Source organism: Falco cherrug, chromosome 9 (genome assembly GCF_023634085.1).
Source record: "Falco cherrug isolate bFalChe1 chromosome 9, bFalChe1.pri, whole genome shotgun sequence".
Lineage (NCBI taxonomy): Eukaryota > Metazoa > Chordata > Aves > Falconiformes > Falconidae > Falco > Falco cherrug.
Window position 1 is genome coordinate 42,054,780 of NC_073705.1, and position 17,487 is coordinate 42,072,266.

General features: G+C 36.8%; 1 protein-coding gene across 5 annotated transcripts in view; it reads left to right on the forward strand.

Moving 5' to 3' along the window:
- CCDC6 (coiled-coil domain containing 6) overlaps nucleotides 1-17,487 on the forward strand; it is a 54,208-nt gene that overhangs the window by 16,881 nt on the left and 19,840 nt on the right. For all 5 annotated transcript variants that reach the window (XR_008734019.1, XM_055721332.1, XM_055721333.1 and 2 more), the window contains exons 2-4: nucleotides 3,818-3,967; nucleotides 12,148-12,276; nucleotides 17,359-17,462. Coding sequence is in view for 4 of the 5 variants with exons in the window: in XM_055721332.1 (XP_055577307.1) it covers nucleotides 3,818-3,967; nucleotides 12,148-12,276; nucleotides 17,359-17,462 (383 nt within the window). In the remaining variant the exon portion in view is untranslated. The remainder of the gene's footprint in view (nucleotides 1-3,817; nucleotides 3,968-12,147; nucleotides 12,277-17,358; nucleotides 17,463-17,487) is intronic.

The window sequence follows — 17,487 nt, forward strand, 5'->3', positions numbered from 1 at the left end:
AGAAAAATAAATTCTAATGAGATTCACTCAATGTGATACTCAGTTACTATATGAAGTTTAGGAGAAAGATGTTTCTTAATTCTTTTTATATTTGCTGATTGGATTGTAAGTTCACAAGGACAGGTTTTTGCAACTTCACACATTGGCTCTATTAGGATCAGGATTTCATGTGCTAGCACAGTAGAAGTAATAGGATTTTACTTGCTAGAAAATAGGAAGAGAATGTGTGTTTTATGTGCATGAGGTGCTTTTTTCCCCCCTCTTCATTCTTGATTTCATGCAAAATAACATGATAGTCTTTGCCATTTATGATCTTGACCACAATAATAACAGATTTTCCGTAGTGGATGCATCCACGAAATACTCTGAGTTAGCTATACGTGGAGTTTTGAGACGTAGTAGACAGGTGGATGTGACTGTGGTTATGCAGAAAATCTGTGGTGGACAATCTGTGCTTGTTTCAGGTTTCCAGAGACTGACTTGATCAGGTGTTATCATTTTATATCACTCAGCACCTTAGCAATTTATTTTGTAATACAATGCACAGAAACAGAGTAAATTGCTGTTAGTGTTTTTGGATGTTGAATGTTACATGAATAATAGAGGAAAAAAACCCCAAAACTCTGTACCCTCATAGAAGACCTACTGTCTCTGATTTCCATGCTCTGTTTCTCTTTTTTTGCTGCTCATATCAGAGCCTCTTTTCAAATGCAGTTATGTAATAAAAAGGCAGATTATCCATATGGAAAGACAATGTATACACGTGCGAAAAATATTATAGTGGCAGAGTCTGTACAAGAAATAGGATTAAAACCTGAATTTTTTAAATGAGTGTTTTACAACATCAGTTTGATTATGGGCTGAATGAGTAACAGATTGCAAGATTTGTAGGCCATATTAAGGTAAACATGAATGATTTTATTACTTAGGATAATTGAACTATCTGCAGGTAATGGATAACAAGATGAAGAGAAAGTTTCAGAATTAAATTACATGGATTTAGAAGAAATACAGGAATGTATGATTATTTTTTTTATTAAAAAGTTTGTTGAATTTGCTGACCCTTGGGTAATTTAAGTGGACATTCATTGTATTAAATATGATTTGTGGATATCTGGAACTTACACTTCATACTTAGATTTTTCAGGTTCCTGTTGTTTTTCAGTTGAGAAATACATTCTTTGTGTAATGGAGGCAGATGTAATCATACTCGGCTTTTCCTTTGAGCCAGTTGAATGCAAGCTGGTGTCCTGCATGGTGTAGGCAAAGGGGGTTGTGGCAGCGCAGTTTAAACAGGTCTAAGTTGTGGCTGTTCATTGTTTCCGCGTGCCAGCACTCTGCCTGTGTGGTATGCCAGTTTAGGAAGCGGATCCAGGAAAGAAAAATGGGGGGAGGAAGGGAAAGGATTAGGTTTTGGGTGTCTCCTTCTGCCTGTGCTGGCCTGCTGCCTGGCCACAGGAGCACCTGTGCAAGCGCAAAGGAGGGGCATTGCTGTTTGGCTAGGAGTGGGCTGGGATCTTGGCAGCCTGTGTTCATGTTGGCCTAAGCACCCATCGTTAATGTAACACCAAGATCTGTCTGTGAAGTGTTGTGCAGTCTTGGTGCTGTAATAATGTGATTTTAGAGCTTTTGATTGGTGCAAAGTATGAGCAGAACAAATCTGTGCAAGTTAGAAATGAACAGAAAATAAAATAGAAATACCCCGATTCTTTGGTTCAACCCAGTGCTTTCTAATTTCATTTTAGGTAAGCTTGGTCTCTGTTACTGTCTTTTATTGTCTGAACCATTGAAAAGCAGACACCAGTAGAAATCCCGTGTAGTGAAGGCAATGGAGGAGTTGAGTTTGGAATAGCATGCATGAATTTTAACAATTTGAGGACAATGAACCCTTGCAATTTGACTTGTTTACTCTGTTCCAAAATGTCTCTGAAGGTGCAAGATTGCTAGTAGCTCTAAGTAAAAGCCACATTTAGAAAGTGATAGATGATGTTACTGAGATTAGTTAGATTCCTCAAGTTTTAATCCTCTGAGATGTGAGCTGACAATTCAGCATTTCTTCAGAGTTCTCGGACAACTCTGCAGTGCCTTGATCTGGCAAGTCATAAGACCGATGCTGAATGTGCTGGGGTAGCGGTTCTCTGCTATAGAGTTGCACAACGTTAGAGCAGAGGTATTGTGCAGGACCTAAGCTAATAAGCTGTGCCTGATCTTTTCTTTATCTTTTTTTTTTTTTTTTTCCCCAGGTTGAGTTTGTGCCAGCTCAGCTGGTGACAGGGAGAAGGGAGCTAGTGGCAGACAGGTAGTAAGAAAGAGCCAAGAAAAGAGCAATAGAGATGGGAAAAGACACAAGAAGGCAGGGATAAAGATGTGAAGAGAAGGAATTAAAGAGTTTATGTTCTTTAAGTAACTTTTGTAGGCATGGAAGGTGTCTCTGTTGAAGTAATTGACTCTTGGACTGCTAGGGAATATATCATTCCAGTTAACAATCACTGACATAATGAAATCTTTTGAGCATTTTCCAATGTACAATATGGATAAAGAGATGGTTATTTTGGCACATTTTGGGCAGAAGATTATGGAACTAAACTTTCAGCAAAATTCTAATTATGTGTTTGTTTCAGTTCTTATTTTCCTCTGTCGAATTTTACTGAAATAAAACTTACTGAATCTTTACATATTGTAAGCTATAAACTGGTATAATTTTATTAGAATCAGGGCAGATCACAAACCTGCAGTTCAGGTGATGTGGATTTCATTGCAGAGGATGAAAACATTCCTCAAAACTACATTGTCTCATTTGTTAAATGTGGTGGGTTGGCAATTCTTTATTTCTGTCATTCTGTTGTTCTGGGCTCTGTTTGGATAGTGGAATTAAGGGTTGGCTCTACCCGTTTGTAGCTGTGACCTTTCATTTGCTCATTGGAAATACCCTTCATGTCCTTTTAGAGCACACTTCCAAAAGATAATTTCTGTATTGCATTTATCAATTTTCTAATATGTATGTTAAAAACCTATACAAACATCTGAACTGTAGGGAATGTGAGGGAGCAAGCTCACAAGCTGGCTTTCTGGGGAGCAGTCCCTAGGTGCTAGGGGAGTGCTGAAATGGAAATGGTAGTCTTTAGTGGTTCTTCATGGGGAAGATTTCCAGAGTAGCTCTCTTGTGTAATTTGGAAATCCTCAGGGTAAAGCTACTGCATGGCATTTTGTAAAGTTGATGATGTCGGTAGTGAAGTAACAGTTCTGAGAAGTAATATGTGTTTTTTTCCTGGGCTGGTGGCTTTGTAGAAACCCTTGTGAGATGAGCTGTGATATTGCAGCTCAGAGGCAAGGCATAACTGGGTGAAAGAATAAATGCATTATTTTAACTCATAGAAAGAAGGGCTGCACTATAAAGGATCCAGAAGGCATGGTGCCGAATGCAGCAGTCTCAGAGTTGTGCTTCAGATTGTAATGAAGAACATTCAGAGAGGAGTTTGTTTTCAGGGACAGAGTAGGTAAAAGTAGGTATCTGTGAATCAGTAATGCTTTTATGAGTTTAAAATGTTGAGGAGTTCGTGCATTTCGTTGGAGAGACGCCACTTCAAAGCACCAGTGTAGTTACCCAGGTTGGAAGATGGGGAACAAAAAAGGAAGCAAGGTGCTATAATGTTACAAATGGGGATGGTAACGGCACTTAGATCTAGCCTACTGTTCTCCAGGACAGTTGGGAAGATTAAAAAAAAGAGGTGTGTGGCATGTAAAGGGTAATGGAATAATCCAACTTTTAATGTGGAAGCTTGCTCACTGTTTTCTTAAATCTGTCTTTATTTCACAGCAAGCAAGGGCAGAGCAGGAAGAGGAATTCATCAGTAATACTCTGTTTAAGAAGATTCAAGCTTTGCAGAAGGAAAAAGAAACACTTGCAGTAAACTATGAAAAGGAAGAGGAATTTCTCACTAATGAGCTTTCAAGAAAATTGATGCAGGTAATTGGTGCCTTTATTGATGTTTCTCGCAGGAGCCTCAGGACCAACTGGTAGCTGAACTTTTTTTGTTAGCATGACTGCAGTCAGAGGGATGTGGTCAGGCTGTAGCTGTTCTAAAGCTGACACTTGATAAAAGCAAAGTACAAGAAGTGTAGTGAGTAGGCATTTTTTAATATGTTGCCTTAAAGTTTGGATTTGTAAACTCATATTGTTGAGAACCTGTAAGTTTGTATGGAGATGCAAAGAAATGGATGTAGCTTAAAGTAAATGTTAACTGTCTTACAGAAGAGAGTTACTGATTAATTTAAAAAGTCAGTGAAACAGACACTTTTATCTGGAGTATTTGGTATTTAACAGGAGTCCTGAAATATTAAACTTTATATACAAGAATGTGCGGCAGTGCTTGAAGGAGACTTTATCTGTAAGTTTATCCATACTTTCAACAAAACGGTTGATTCTCTTGAATTCAGACACATCAGTTGGGTGCTAAAAGTAAAATGGTGAAGATACTGGGACAAGTTATGGCAGAGAAACTTCTTTTCATTACCCAAGCTGCTAATGTTTGGAAAGTGGGTAATATTTGTTGGAAGTGTTGTACATGCTTGCGTTGTTCTGATGGACTTCCTAAATACCTGCCTTTGGCCTCTGTAGGAGACAGGGTGCTAAGGTAGGTGAATGTTTGGTGTGGTCCACTGTGGCTTTTTTCATGCCAATACTTAGAAGCTTTGTCATGAAAAATTAAATTTAAAGAACCTAATTTGTATGTCGTAAGGATTTCTTATGTTCTGCAGCTGTGAGACTTATGGGATGTTTATCCCTACAGTTAGTAAATACAGTTTGGAAAGAATATTAGAGCTAATCCCATCTGATGCTTTTGTTACTGAAAACTGGGACTTCTATGACTCTGTCTATTTGATGCCTGTTACCACAGAGTAAGTTAAGCATCAAGATAAAATATCCTTGATCTGGTATTACTATCTCCCCTTGCTGTTCCTGAAGAATGACAAAAATGTTTCTGAATAAGGTGTATGTTTGGCTTCGAAGTCATACATTTCACGCAAAACAGAGAAGCAGATGGCAGTAAAACAGGGGTATTGAGTGTTCTTTTCTAATTGAAGAAGGTATCTATATCACTATAGAAAAAGCTTTCCACTAAAGTCTCTTCAGTGAAGAGAGAAATGGTATGTTAAGCCATGTTGTTTAATTGAAAGGGTTATGCAGAAATCAGTTACAGAACCAGGTTACCTGGGACTGTACCAGACATTACGTAGAGCAAAGTAAAACTTAATTTAAAAGTAAAAGCATGAATTTACACTGATTTGCCTGAAGGCTTTTAAACTCATATAAGGACCTTACACACAAATTTGTACTGCACAAGTTCTGCAGCAACTAAATTGCTGTATCTAGTAATTGCTTAAAATATGCTTTGCCTTTCTCGTGGAATTTAATCAGATTGCTTTAAAGCTGTATCTTTCACAGTTCTTAAATTACTAATACTATGCAAAATAGGTTCACACATTACAAAGAGAAATATAAGCTTCTTGTCAACCTAAAACTATAATTAATTTTTATTCTTTTCTGCTATGGACTTTCAAAGTATCCTTTGACTCTTGCCCCAGATTAAGGAAAAAGGTAACAATCTGCTATTCTCAATTGTAATGTGTGAAATATGCAAGGGCATTATGCTGTTTATCCATTGGAAACCCTTAAAGGGTGTAACTTCATACTAGTGAGAGAAGGATTCAGAAAAGCACATATATCTGAAACGGAATGCAAGTGTAAAACTAGTGAAGTTACTCTTGCCTTTTGTACGGCATCTGGAGAAAATTCTCAATTTGGGATTCAGCTTCATCCCATAAATATTATCTAGCTTTCACTAGGCAAGCTGCAAATTTCTGCTGAAAGGAAGTATCTACACAGCCATAACTACAATAATATGGAGGTAAAATTCTGACCACTGTCTGCTTTTATTAAACAGTACCTTGGTCTACAACCTTACATTTCATGTGCCCTTCCTGTAAGCCTCATTTAGCATTTGATAAATATGGTCTTGTCAACAAGAAGATTTTAAAAAGTAACAATTCTTAAATGCACCTGTGTTCCAAATTATTAGTCCTTAAAACTGTGTAATTTCTCTCAGCATCATTAGGTAGCAGTTTTTGGAAAGCAATTGTGAGTTTGTCCTCTATATAAATATTAACCCAGCTTACTTGAAAAAGAGAACAACTGTCAACATCCTGTTGATGTTGCTAGCAGTTATGCGTGGCTGTGGAGGGTGAGTAGTGTGGAATATCATGCTTACAGGTTCACCTGTTAACTACAGTGCACAGAGGAGAGATAAGGGATATATCAACACTCTAGTACAAAGCATATTTTGAACTATGGCAAAGGAATCTGCCTGGTCAGCAGATTTTTGTAGGCAATACGTCTGGGTGACTTCATACCTTTACAGTGGCTCAAGACTTGCAGTACAGGTGGAGGACTTGTTCATTTTAAAGCAGTCAGTTTAATATTAAAACTGTTCTGTTTGTGTGTATGCTGAATGCAGATCTCATTTGATGCAATAAACTTGCTGTGAAATGCAAAAAAGTGTATTAATATATTCTTCTAAACACTAGTAACGTGTTCAGTGGCTTGTAAATTACACAAAGGAAATGGTCCATTCCCCTCATGAGTTTACCTGTAGGATTAGAAAGCATTTGAATATTACAGTGTTTCCACAAAAATAATTTTCTATCTCTATAGTGGTCATGGATTTAGTAAGTTGATATTAGAATATTGGTGAGTTGCAGGCAATTTTCCTAAGTAGCAAAGAGCTGAAAATAATACTGACATTGATTTTGTTTGCTGTAAGCTTGTCTGTTGTTTAGAAGTTTTGATTCTTCGGTTATGAATCCTGGAAATTATACTCATGTAGACCGCCAAACAAAATCTGAGAAACTCCTTATATTACAAATAAACTTGTTTTCTAGAAGAGAGGGCATTATTAGCACGTCACATGGTCAGCTTAGTATTTATTACTCTATCTTTTCTAGTTTGGGATACTTTTCCTGTTACACAGGTGTAGAGCTCAGTTCCTGAGTAATGTTTTTCAGACACAAAGTTAAGTACAATTTACTTTCTTGAATTTCCTGAAATCTGTGAGTGCCAGTACCATTACCTACTAGAATATAGTAATGCTGTCATTATTAGAGGATGCAAGACTGATGAGGCAGTTATAAGGGTAATAACGAACTGATAAATGCCCACTTCCATTTTTGGTATCTTTGCTGTGGAGATCATTGTAGCTAAAGTAGGTGCAGACTTTGTATGATGACTTAACCAGAAATATGTAGTCTCCAGTGGAAGTGTGGGCAGTAATTAGTTGCTCCACTGTTCTTTGCTATTTGGGGTTAAACTCTTAATAACTGTGTTTGCCCGGCAACATTGGTCTGACCTGGAACTAGACTCAAAATTCATGCACATGTATCTGTTTTGTCTAAAACTGCCTTTTGGAACAGAGGGAGGGGCGCATATGATTTGTAGTCTCTTAATTTTTTGAGTATTTACTAGTCTGTGACTGTTTCAAAATTACTGCTATATTATTCAACTGAAAGCCATCTAGCAGAGGGACTTTCTTCATAAGCCTGTGTGGTTTTTTCCTTTGTCAAACCTTTGTTTGTTGCAATTGTAGGGGCTTATGCATTGCATTCAGAGTGGCATCTGGAATGAGCTCCCAGAATGTTAAAATGTTTTAAATGTGAAAGCTGTCTGCCAGAGCACGAGCTGCAGCACTCCTCACTAACAGCCTAACAAGAATTTCCCAGTTCAGCATGATGCACATTATTATTATAAAACACAGTGTTACGCCAAGTTTTCAGTACTGTAAGAAATTAATTTTGAAATGTTTTACTATATGCGAGACTGGTTCTAAACATACACAGTAGCACATAAAAGGTGTGTTAGTCTTCCTGTTGCCAGGCTTTCTGGTGCCATACCATTGCTTGATGATACATGTTTATAACTGTGTGGCATTAATTTTTACTGCCTCTACAAGCCCAGCAAATAAGTATACACTTACTAGATAAATTCCTTTTGATTTGCATAATTTTTCAATTTCTGGGCTGAATGCTGCAGAGATGAAGGAGCACATTCAACAGACGTTTTGGAGGAAATAAAAGCTTTTCATCATATACATTCCTGATAAAGTTCTTATAAGACTTATATACATTCACTGTGTTTTCCCATGTACTTAATTAAATTTTTGTCTACCTAAGTCTTTGGAACGTATGGAACAATATTTTTATAGAGTTCTCAATCTCATGTCATTATAGAATGGTAGTAATATTTTGCAGAGTATCATTAGAAGTGTTTTGAGGTGGGCTCTATTCTTGCAGCTGTGGACATGGACTCGTTGAGTTAGTGTTTTGAAATTTGAAGTAACAAAACTTAAATTTTGGTGAAACAAGGCTCCTCAAAAGAATAATTAATTTTTAATATTGTTTGAACTTGCAAAGTCGATTGTTCTTCGAAAGTAAATACAGACTTTTAATTTTTTTCAATACCCTTACATGTTTGGAAGTGCAAATTGGTCCAAGTGTCTGTCCTTGAAAGTAAAATGTTATGACATACCAAGATAATAGCATAATGTCTAGTGAGGCAGATTAAGTAATTGGGAGGCTATAAGGAACTGTCTCATGTAAGTCTGATTCTTGATAATTCTTTCAAAAATTATAAATCTATAAACATAAGCTATTACCCTTCCTGCTCTCCAAAATACGATGTGTCAGCTCAAGAATGCAAATGCCATTGTGCAGAATAAACAGAGTGAGCTCATCTATCATTTATTTGATGAACATCTGGACATAAAGAGGAGGCAAACTGCTGATACAAATGTGTTAATAAATAGAACTTTCAGGATGCAGCAAAGGAGGAATTGGACAACTTTTGAGGGCTGGAATGCTAAAAATAGACTGTTCAGTACAATGTACAAGGTCATAGTCTGAGGGATAAATGAGGGTTGTGGGTTTTTTAAGGGGAACTTCATCCATTAGCTCCATTATTTCTTAAAAACACTTGCTGCTGTCCCAGAGTAAGTCAGTACAGTGAGGAAGTAAGGTAAATGCGGTCCTACCTTTTATCAGGAAACATTTCTGTAGAGATTGGATATTACTGTAGCTGTGTAAGACTTACGTGAACTAACACATGCACTCTTTCTGCTGCTAAGCTTTATATGTGATAGCCCCATTCTTGCTTTAAAGTATTAGCTGTCTCTTGCACAAAACCCATCTCTGATCTTACGTGGTTGAAAATTCCCCCGCTGTGTCTCCTAAAGTTTTCATAGGCAATTCAGGGTCTATAAGATTTTGTCATCAAGGTGACACATTCTAACACATTTTTTCCTTCACTTTAGCTGGCATCTGTAAGTGTATCTGTAAATAGTTGTTACTGTAATTGCATAAAATTAAAAACAGTTTGAAAATACTCTCTTTTTTTACTAAGTAAAATAAACACTATCCACCAGTGTTTTACCTGTGGATATTTTCTCATTGTTAACAGTTCTGGTTTTGAGTGTTAGGGTTTCAGCATTAACCTGTTTGTTTTGATTTGTTTTGGTTTTGTGATGAAAGCCAATTAAAAGGGAAAATTATTTTACCCAATTATGAGTGACAGGCACCTTTAATATATATTTTAGGGTGTGTTATTAGTATTTTTCTCCCACTTTGAATAACAAAGGTGAAAGGGTGGAGGGGAGTAACACAATAAAGTAGGGAGGTTTTCATATTGTAATCCCCCTTCTAGCGCTCAAGGGGAAAGTGTGGGTTTCTTGCTCAGTCAGTTTGCTTTCTGGTGTATTTGTTAAAATCAGAACAGAAGATACTCCTGTAATAGATCTCACCTGTCTTCACTTGGTCCTTTGGCTGCAGTATTTTCACACTCCTGCGGTAGGGTTTGGTGAGTCCTAAACAGCAGCTACAGATCTAATGAGTAAACCATATTGTTTCCTGTGTGATGGAAATTCCAGCAAGCTTTAAAAGGAATGATTCGACAAGCAAGATGACCCTATTGCAGCTCAGTTTGTTTTAAATAATACTGTAGTTACATATGCATGAAGCACACGAGCAGGAAACAGTATTTGTTATTAAGTTGGTTTGAGGTGCCTTCATATATCTGTATGATCTGCCTGACTCACTGGGCTGTCTGCAAACGCCAGCAGTCCCCAACTACGCGCTTTCTGTTGGCAGCATCTGGCTTTAGGCTGAGTAAGAGATTCTGGCTATGTGCTTTTTTGCAGTTTAATTTGCTAACTATAAGCAACTGGCTAATTTTTTTGTTAGGTGAAAAATTGTATCTAGCTTAGCAAAATGAAGTAATAAACATACAGCAAATACCTTAGGCTAGGTGGTAATCCATATGCTGTTTGCACCTTGGGCTCTTTGACTGTCTTCAGTCTTAAACTGTAGCTGCTGCATAGTGGTGGGAAAGGAAGGGAGAGGGCTTTACAGAGTTGTGAGACTAAGTAGCATCCTTTTCATATTAAAGCTGTTTTTTTCCAACCAAGCTTAACTTCAATATGGAATTAAGAAGCTTCAAATTTTTGATTATCGAAATACACGAACAGTATTTTGATTTAGAAGTGTGAATATAAATTTTTCTTCTAATGAAAATCTCACTTAGCAGCCCTGTGAATTCTCAAACAAGAAATGAAATGGCTTTATTTCCAACTAGACAGTTTAACCTAATTTCCTGATCAAGAGCTGCCATGATAATCTTTGTGCTTATGGAGTCTAGGTGTCTTGCTCAAGTGCATGGGAATTTTCCATGAGTGTTAGGGGTTTTGGAAAATATACTGTAATTTAGTAAGTGAAAGGAATAAATCTCATTTTTTAATTACTTTTCTGGTGTTTATTTTAATTTGTGAAAAATTAAATCTCAGAATTGATAAAGCCTGAAAACACAGTTAAACTGCAAACTTCTCCCATGAGTGTATTGTCAAGTAGTTACTGTTCGCCTTGTCCTCTCTCCACAAAGCCTTTCTGCTCTGAACTCTCTGCCAGGCTGCACTTCACAGGCCATTTTGTCTCTAAACAGCAACACAAGAAAGTGAATTAATGGACTAGCAATTTTAGCTTGTTTTAAAATCAAAGTATATTTCTTCATTGTGGCTATCCAGCAACCTTGACTTATGTCCGTGACTCTGAGGTGTTTCCCTACTTCCTCAGATTTTCCTGAGTCGTTTAAACACTGTGATCTTAGGTATTGTTACATGATAGTCAGAAGAACTGGCGTAGAAAATAAGCAGGTGGAAAAAAGTGCCTGCAATTTTCAGTGGATGGCCAGAGCAAGGTGTAATTACACTGTTGTCTTTTGATGACATTTGCTTTTCCATAAGTCAAATCCACCTGTTTGTACCGTGGTGCCAGTCATGCTATTTTTATCCACAGGAAGACTTGGATTCCTGTCTTAGAGGGATTCCGTTGTGATTTTGACTTGAATGTTAAAAGTGACTCTATTCCAAGCCATAATTTATGTTAAAATGGGGGTGTGGGGGTGTGTTTCTATCTGCCTGAGAGCTTTGAGAGTGAAGATTTTTTTCACGGGAAATACTAGCTGAAAGTATTTTCCTTGAGTGTTAAGAAATTATATAACATCGATTTGAAATAGCCAATGTTTTTATGTCATCAAAATATTTTGATTCTTGATAGCATAGGAGTAGAAACCAGATATTTTTTCTTCTTTTTTTTTTTTTCACTGTCTTGTTGTACAGCAGTTTCTGTAGTATCATTTCAGTCATGAACTTAAGCTTTCAGCTGCCTGGGAGAAGGAAGTGGTGCAAGACCTGCATTTTATGCTTTGGATGCTCTTGATGATGCATTTAGATTAAAATTAATGCTTTTGTAAACATTATGGTATATATTTTTTAATTTAGAAAATTCTATTATTATTCTATATGCTATATATAGTGTGTCTATTTTGTTTTGACTTTACTAAATATTTGGAACTCTAGTTTACTTCCATCTGCTTTGTAAATGGAACACAGTTTAAAATGTTGCTTTTTGAAGGACTTGGGATCTTTTGAGAAGAATTATCAGTACATAATTTAATGTGCAGTAAGAATAAACATGTCTAAATGTATAAAAGGTGCATAATGTTTCATACATTGTGTGTTTAAAATACTCCTATGTCTCCTACATTTTTAGCTGCAGCATGAGAAAGCTGAATTGGAGCAGCATTTAGAGCAAGAACAGGAATTCCAAGTGAACAAGCTGATGAAGAAAATTAAAAAACTGGAAAATGATACCATTTCAAAGCAGCTCACCCTGGAGCAGGTAACTCTTTACTTTCAGAATTATATGACTATAAGACAAGGGATTCTGGAAAAAAAATAGTACTTGTTTTGTGTTAGATTTGACTTAATTTTTTAAGTGGGGAAGAAACTGGCCAGTATCAAGAATATAGAAAAGTCAGTTTGACTTTCAAAGCAGTAATTTATTAACATAATCTATTATGAGAAACTTTGATTACTTTTTTTTTCCATGGCCATTACAACTTTTAGTAGCATTACTGCAGGCCTTCCTGTCTGCTGGACAGCTGTGAGTTTTGCGAATGCAGCTTTTTTGTAAGTGATGCTTCCTGTTGCTGTTCATCAGCTTCCATTCTCAAGCAGCTAGTGAGAAAGACTGATAGCGGTTAAGCACAACAGTAAACAGTATGTGGTCTAGTTGTGCTCTGGGTCATCTTTTTCTGGCAGCTTGGATAGCGCAGGACTTGAACTGTGAGGTGTCAGCTGTATGTATACTTAAAAAGATTTGGGATTCAACTACAACCAACTCCCTTTCTCCCTAGAAAGTTATGAAAACTGCAGAGATAAAATACCATTTCTTTTGGTCATGTTTCCACTGGAATTTTAGACATTGGGACTGCTCTTTTTTTCTAATTTTAGGCATGTGCATCAAAGCATCTCAGTGGTGTTAGTAGGAGTCCTTTTGACTTAAAAGGCAAACTGATGAAACATATGAGCTTGTTAAAGAACTTCAGGTTTTTTGGCTTGTGGAAGTCCAATAATTTGGGTGTTATAAATATATTGCATTATTTCTGTGTGGTTTCTTGCTTTTACCAGATGTGGATTTTTTTTGTTCCTGGTAATCTGAATTTCTACCGGTTTTGTATGACTCTCCTGTTTCTGTTGACATTGTGGATAAATTAATTAATGCCTATCTTAATCATGAAATTTGTTTCTTGATTCTTATGCTAACTTTCTGTATGGAGAGATCTATGGAACAAATTGAAAAATAGAAAGATAGGAAGATGTAGTTGCCAGCAAATCCTTAACCAGCATGGAAATTAATGTGAGATTGAAAGAACTATTTTAGCCACAAGGTGGTGGTGGTGGCCACTTAATCAAAATGCAAAGTAAGCTTACATACTAATCTGTTTTAGTTTTTGAAACGTTAGCATGAGACACAGCTGAAATCTAATGGTGTTGAATTTCATATCATTGTTCTGGCCAGACAGACTCATGAAGTCATAAAATTTGAAATTTATTGCCACATTTGAATGTCAGCATTAGGTTGTTCAAAAAGCATGGAGGCTTGAAGGCCTTTCTCTCAAATGTCTGACTTTGAAAACTTTATGAAAGTGTTAAATTTGGCTGTCAGTTTTACTTAGAAATTCCATGTGTATTTATAGGTAATGGAATGTAGAGTTTTGTTTTCTCTTAGAGTAAGGTATGATAAATCTCAAATTACTTTAAACTTCAGCATGCTTTCTTCTCTTACACAATTTTAGGAAAAAAAAAAAAGCTTATTGTGCTAATTAATCAGCTGAAACAACAGCCTTTGAGGCATGTGCCATACCTAGCAAGAAGCAACCAAAAGTTGCAAGCAGACTAATGTTGCCTTTCTTCTTTAATTCCATGTGTGTTTAATAGAGATTGCAACAATGCTTCAGCATAACCTTTGGAAGACCTGTTAAACAGGGCTTGGAAGGAGTATTTCAATGCTTTGAACATAATCTGCATTACTAGACCTATCACTGTAATCAGTGAGCAGATAGTTAAAACGTATGTTCACTAAACTACTGTTTCTAGAATATGGAAAATGAATTATCTATGCTTTGTGTCCTTCCTCCTTTGCTTTCTGTCATCTGAGCTGCTTTTGCCACAGGTGATCGACAGGTAACGAGTTTGTAGTAGTGATGGCTGCAAAAAATGTTATTCCAAAATAAAAAGCTAAGTTGGATCTTAGGGTTCAAATGTGACCTGACAATTTCCTTAAGTCAGCTTGAAGTGGCAGAACATTCTTCTCTGAAGGCTAATGCTGAAGAAATTTGTAACATGTGACTATTTTGTTAACTGAATGTCTGAGTTAAAGTGAGCAATAATGTTCTGTGTTACAGTTCAGTGGTTTGATAGGAAATAAATAGCTGTCAGTTTTGTCCTACAGAGGCCAAGTTTATGTAACCTTGCTGTTACTCTTTAATTGCTTTTCTGTTTCATACAGTGCAGTGAGAAACTAGGATTGATGCAGTTAGGAGATGAGAAATAAGAACTAAAGTGCTAATAATAGTCTCCTATGTCTGCTTCTTTGAAAGGAGAAGGAAATGAGATATGTAAAATCTTCAGGAAAGATATTCTTGGAGAGCAGCAAAGAATTAAGGCTATAGAGGGGGAGGGGCAGATGAGAAGCAGAGAAGTGAAATTTGGGATAGTGGGCTTAGTTGATCATAATCAACTTTCATTTGGAAGATCTCCATTTCAAGAGGGAACAGTTGTGTTTGTTAATAAGTTGTCAAGAAGACTGAAAAAGTGGTAATCCAGGAATACACAGACAATTGATATTTTAGCTGCATTTAAAGTAAAGTTAAGTGTATGTATGGAAGAGAGAGAGATGAGAATAAACACAATTGGATAGTCAGGAAGGTTAAAGGGGATTTTTCTCTGAAAGGAAGATTAAGGTCCAAAAAAGCAACCAATACTTCCTCATTTCCCTCTTGTGATGGTAAAGAGTAAGTCATGTTTGATTAGAGTGTAACTTTGAACCCATATAGAATGACATAGTATTGACAGAGATGTTGATTTGGTCTTGAGATATGATCTAATCCTGCATATTTTAGTTCAGAATATTATCACATTCCTAACATGTTCGTTGACTCAAGTTAGGCTATATTTCAAAGTACACTTACGACTACATAGTACAAAACAAATACACCTATTCTGTGAATTCACAGCTCTGGTCAGGACACTGCAGTTCCTTCTCCTGTAGGTTCAATTCAAGGTGTTCATCCTCAAAACTTCAATATCCTGACACTGGGAGGAACTGGGACAACAGTCAAGATCAGGAAAAGAAGATACATGTGTCCAGTATGTTTTCATACTGCTGGAAATGTGGAGTTTTAGATCTCTGTTTCACAAGCCAGTTTCTTTGGTGTTTAATCAAAGCATGTCTGTCAGCCTTCAGGGCACAACACAAGGCTCATTTGCATATTGTTGCTGATGATTTGACTTTGCTGTTGGCCTTGCTCACCTACATACAGATTTCTAATTAATGGACTCCTTGGTGATGTTTGCTATAATACTAAATGTAATCTTAGTGTTTTCAAAGCCAAAGGTATAAGTAATTTACTCTGTCTTCAAATTCCAGTATGCTCTTCATCCTACCATTAAATGATTTTAAATGGATTAATTTTCATCAGTATGTTTTTGTGGGTTTCTTTGGTGTTAGATCAATAACATAGTTGTAAAAAAATTATGTCGGAGCAGGTGAGTCTAAACCCTGCTGCAGTGAAGTGATGCAAAAAACATTGCTGCAGAAGTAGTGATCTGCAGTGAAAACTTTTTCATCAGATGTTTATGTAGATAGCTACGCAATGTAGTGAAGACCTGTGTGTTGGTAATATGTGTGTGTGGATTCCCAGAACATTTTGTCTATGTACTTCCCTCTGAACGCTGTCAGCCCCAGGTACTGGCCAAACTGGCTAATGGGCAGTGCCGTAGGGCAAAGTGCCCTGTTTCACCTGGGGCTGAGCCCTTTGCCTTTGTACCACTCCAGCACCGCTTCAGCTTCTGCTGGTGTGGGGAACAAAGTGTTGGTCAGGATTCAGATTGTCATCCCTTGTGTGTGGCTGAAGCATGTTACTCCTGACTTGAAACGTACCTAAGTTCCCTCAACTGTTAATGTACATCTGGAAACTCAGACATGGAAAGATTTACTAAACAGTCTTTTTCTAATTATGTTCCCTATTACTCATCAGTACAGGTCTGTTTTTACTTACAGTAACTAAAACCTCTAAGCTTTAAAGAAGAAAGTTTAAACTTGCACTGTTACCTGAAGTGCGTAAGTTTATATTTTGTTTGGGTATCTCAATATTAATTTAGTGGTTAGCACAGAGCCCTTACAGATTTAGATGCTGTAACAGCACTTCACCTCATGATGCAGTAAATGCACGAAGAAATAATTTAATCTGTTTTCAGTCTTTCCATTTTGTTATGTGGGATTTGCCCATCAGGAAAGTGGTGAGTGTAAACTAAAGCTTGGCTACAAAAAATAACCTCCATGCTCTTTCCCACCTGTAAAGGTGTTGATCTATTCCCGTATGTTTCGTTATTGCTAACTTCTGGAGTTCAGCTGCCAATGTTACTGAGCTAGATCAGCTGTGCCTCTTCGTATTCTATTCATATTAATATTTCCATTGCATTTGTACTAAAATACTAATAATATATTTCTTTGTGTGCTTCTACATGATATTAGTAGCTTTTATTAACTTATAGTAGAATCAAGAATGTTTGTTCACACGGTAAGTGAATGGGAATAATGTCAAGTTAAGCATTTACTTCTATAAAGCCTTTGCTAGGATAGATACATTTTTGTTTCTGATAGTAAGTGTTGATACAGAAACACTTAAGGGAGTTAACATAGTTTTTTCTTTACTATTTTTAAATCACTGTTTATCTAACCCAATGCAAACGTGGCTTCTCTTCCATTTCTGGCTTGCTTAACTGTGATCCTTCCACTAAAAAAGTCTAAACTTTTTAGAAAGAATAAATGTTGGTGTAGTGGACGGTAAATTCAGTTTGAACGTCAGAGACATGTGTGTTAGGACATGTCTTTGAACAGTCTTGTTATGTCATCAATGACCATGTGTCCAGGTTTCGAGCTTCTCCTTATTGGCCAGAGACAACAGGAGACAAGTTCTATCGGAAAAATGGCTGTTAAGGAGGGGACAACTGTGCAACTCCTTAATTTCTTGATTTTTCACTGGCTCTGTGACCAGTGTGTTGTGCCTGATTTTTCTTTTCACCTTCTAGCTGTCATAGAGCATCATGTAAAATGGTAACGGTGATCTTTCCTAATGACAGTTCCTTGCAAAAAAATGTCTTTACATCATTTTCATTAATTGTTTTTCCTTTTCAGCTGAGACGTGAGAAGATTGACCTTGAAAATACTTTGGAACAAGAACAAGAAGCACTAGTGAATCGTCTCTGGAAGAGGATGGATAAGCTTGAAGCAGAAAAACGGTTTGTCTTGTTGCAGTGTGTTTGT